We start from the raw sequence: 3,332 nt of genomic DNA on the forward strand, positions 1-3,332 counted from the left end.
TCTGCACAACTACTTGCTTCATAATTTAGCGGACCAAGAAGGGTCTTAGAAAGCACATGGGTACACAGCCGGGGGGGCCGTGAGAGTGGCGAAGCAATGCTCCCACCACAGAAGTCTGAGCACCTGGCCCGAGAGGCAGGCGGGTCGCCGGGGAAGGAGGACTACAGCCAATTTACAGAGCGCCAGGAGAGACAAGGGCAGGGTGAACTGTGGTCCATCGAGGTGGCAGATAACTAGTTTTTCCTTTTCTGAGCAGCCTTTCTCTTCTTCTGTCGCTTCTTTTTTCCTATCTTTTCTTTTTTCCCCACTTTTTCTTCTCTGCGCCCCCTTAGATAAAATTAGTAGAACCATTAATAAGGGCGGAATACACAACGGGGTCCTCTCAGTCTGCACAAGGTTTAACACTGGCCCACGCACACGCTTAACTGTCTCCAGTCTCAGGCCTGGAGGTCCCTGGACACTGTGTATCAGTAATTCATTCAAGAAAACTAGAAATTTTCCCAATTCAAAAAAGGGTTAAGCGGGCATCCATAACGCCTGTGAACTGGTTACAGCAATTGCCAGTTTGCCCATCTGACCCTGGTTGCTGCTATGTCCTGCAGCCCCCCAACAGGGGCAAGGAATTCATATCTACAACAGTGCAGAAGACACAGCCCGGGCAGGCCGGGACTTGGCCTTCTACCCCACCCCACCCATGCTCTTGTCAAGCTGAGCTTCCCTCCAAAGACCCAGCCTTCTCAAGGCAGAGCTGAACTCAGTTCTTATGTAAAAAAATCTCCACACTGCAGACTGAAGAAAGCTTTAGAGGCTGGAGGCCTGAGGTTTAGCCCGCCATCCAGGAAAGGGGAAAGAAGACAACCTGATCCCACCTTCTCCTTCCTGGATGGCTGTGTGGCCACCTCCTGGGAGTGACTGGGATTGTTCTGGAGAGCAAAGGGGGAGCTGGTTAGCAGAATTTTATTAGAGCAACTGGCTCGTGACTGTCACATTAAAATGATTCAAGCTGAATGGTATTTAATGATTTATGGGGTGAGGCCACCTGTTCTGTGAAAGCTGGAGTCATCAGATTTTTACATGGGAAAATGTGAAAGCTAGATATTACTAGGGTTGAGTCTCTGGGGATTACATGGGGATGTTAGGAGGACCAAGGAGAAGGAAGGGGAAGAGGAATTAGTGAGTCAAATATTAATCTTCAGAAAACCAGCCCTGCCACTTCCACTGTGGGGGGAGGAGGGGAGCATGAAAACTTGAGAAAAGATCTCATCTGCTGATCAGAAACACCCCAGTCCAGTCTCACCCACACGGGCTCGGCCAGAGGGACATCAGGCACCTGATTAGCAGCTCAACTTATTATTATAAACTTCAGAAATGTAGCTGAGCTCCATTTCTACAAACTAATGAAGTTCATGTCAGGTAAATAAATTCCCACATGCAGTAGGAGGTTTATACCATGAAACAATTAGCATTTTATTGCTAGTGCATATAAGGTCACATTGGATACAATTTCAGTACAAGTAAAAAAATACACTGTGACTAACATTAAAAAGCTGCATTCACATTTATATATAATATATATCTTTACAAATTGCCAGTAGTTTCAGATAATAGAGAAACATAACCTACTGACATTCATATGGCTCCACTTCAAATATATGAATTGACTATAAATATATTCTGAAGTACATTTGTTTTCTAAAAAAAACAAAAAAAAATGTGCATGAAAATATATATTTAAAAAAATGCCTTGCAAAAAGTTACAAATACTACTAGGACCATCTGTGGATTCCATTTATGCATGGAGATTTCATCCTGCCAGCATTTCTGATTGGAACCTGAAACCCCTGCCGTGGCTGCGGCAAGAGAGATTAGTGGCAAGGTGCTGGTATATTTATCGTTATTAGTATTATTGTTTTCACTTCTGAGTGCAGAAACCTCAGCTTGCACAGCCTCCATGACATATACAGGATTCTATCAGATGCAATCACAGAAACCAAATTCCTCAAGGCAAGCTCTCAAATTTCAAATTGCGTTTGATTCTGCAAAGACTTGTGTTTTATGGGAAAGCAGGGACATAATCTTATGTCCCCAAGAAGAGGCCAGCTCCATTCTAACGGGAGCCCCAGAAGGATCTCACAGAGGGCCCAAGGAGGAGGGTCGGCGAAGGAAGGAGACGGATCATGGGTGAGACCCATGACCTCCCTCCTCCCCACCAGGGTGGCCTTTGATCAGGCTACAGAAATGAGAAGCAGAAGCAAGATGAAAGCATGCTCTTAGGGGGAGTCAAGGGATGACCAGGGGAGGTTCTCTGAGCACAGTCCCCAATGTTGGGCATTTCTGCAGGGGAGCCACAGATCCAACCACTGAACTGGACAAAGGAGGGAGGCTGGTGGCTTTTGCCCAGGACTAAGGTCACTATGAGTCGGAATCGACTCGACAGCAGTGATTTTTTTTTTTTTTTGGTGAGTCAGTACCTGACTCCAGGGCAGCAATTCCAGAAGGGGCACACCCTGCAGGAGCAGCTGGCATGCCTTTCCCCAGCCCTCTGTCTGGAGGAAGGTCACTTCTTTGAGGTCCTGGTTTGACTGTCATCTGACTGTGCTCACAGGCTCTCCAGGTCAGAAGAAGGGAAGCTCCAAAACAGATTTTGAAGTAATCGTTGATTTTAAAAATGATGATGATGATGATGATGATCACGAGAGAGTTGACTGATGGGAAATGTTGTTTGGGTAATACAATATCTTAGAAAAACCCCAGTTAAAAAGGATCCAATGTACAAGAGGTTGGGACGTGGATGGATACAAGCTGCAATATCGTACCGGTACACTATAAATGCGGGTGTTTATACACTGGGCAAACCTCAAGCCCGTTCCCAGGTCAATGCTTTCTCCCACAGGTACATCTGGTCCTTACAATTCAGGCTTTCCTCCCCCCACACCTTTGCCCTTTTGGTTCTCATATGATTTTAGCTCTCCTCAAGTGGATCTAGTGGAAAGTCCTTTTTGGCTGTTGTGCTTACTTGTTTAAAGCTTTCTCCAGGTATTCCTGAATCCACTTTAATTTTGGATCGATGCACACTTGTCTGCTGTTATTCTTCAGCCTTGCCCTGCCAAAACAGAAAAGGTAACAGTGTACAGGAAAAAGGCAAGGCCCCGATCTGTGCATTTGCTCATCCAACACGCAGCTTAGGGCCCCTGCCAGCACCAGGAGCTCCGCTTCACAGGTCCTGGTTCTGGAGGAGCTCAAGGTCTCCTGGGAAGCCACAACACTAACAGTGTGGAAAGTTCCATTGCAGAAATGGAGCAAAACACAGGGAAGAAAACAACACAAAAAAA

At 46.1% G+C, this 3,332-nt stretch overlaps 1 protein-coding gene across 1 annotated transcript in view; it reads right to left on the reverse strand.

Moving 5' to 3' along the window:
* Positions 1–233: 233 nt before the first annotated feature.
* Positions 234–3,332, reverse strand: part of CXCL12 (C-X-C motif chemokine ligand 12) — an 11,194-nt gene continuing 8,095 nt past the window's right edge. The window contains exons 3-4 of the mRNA XM_004391088.1: positions 3,017–3,103; positions 234–327 (exon numbers count right to left, since the gene is read on the reverse strand). Coding sequence (XP_004391145.1) covers positions 234–327; positions 3,017–3,103 — 181 coding nt within the window. The remainder of the gene's footprint in view (positions 328–3,016; positions 3,104–3,332) is intronic.

This window comes from Trichechus manatus, unplaced genomic scaffold (assembly GCF_000243295.1).
Source record: "Trichechus manatus latirostris isolate Lorelei unplaced genomic scaffold, TriManLat1.0 scaffold00460, whole genome shotgun sequence".
NCBI classification, from domain to species: Eukaryota; Metazoa; Chordata; class Mammalia; order Sirenia; family Trichechidae; genus Trichechus; species Trichechus manatus.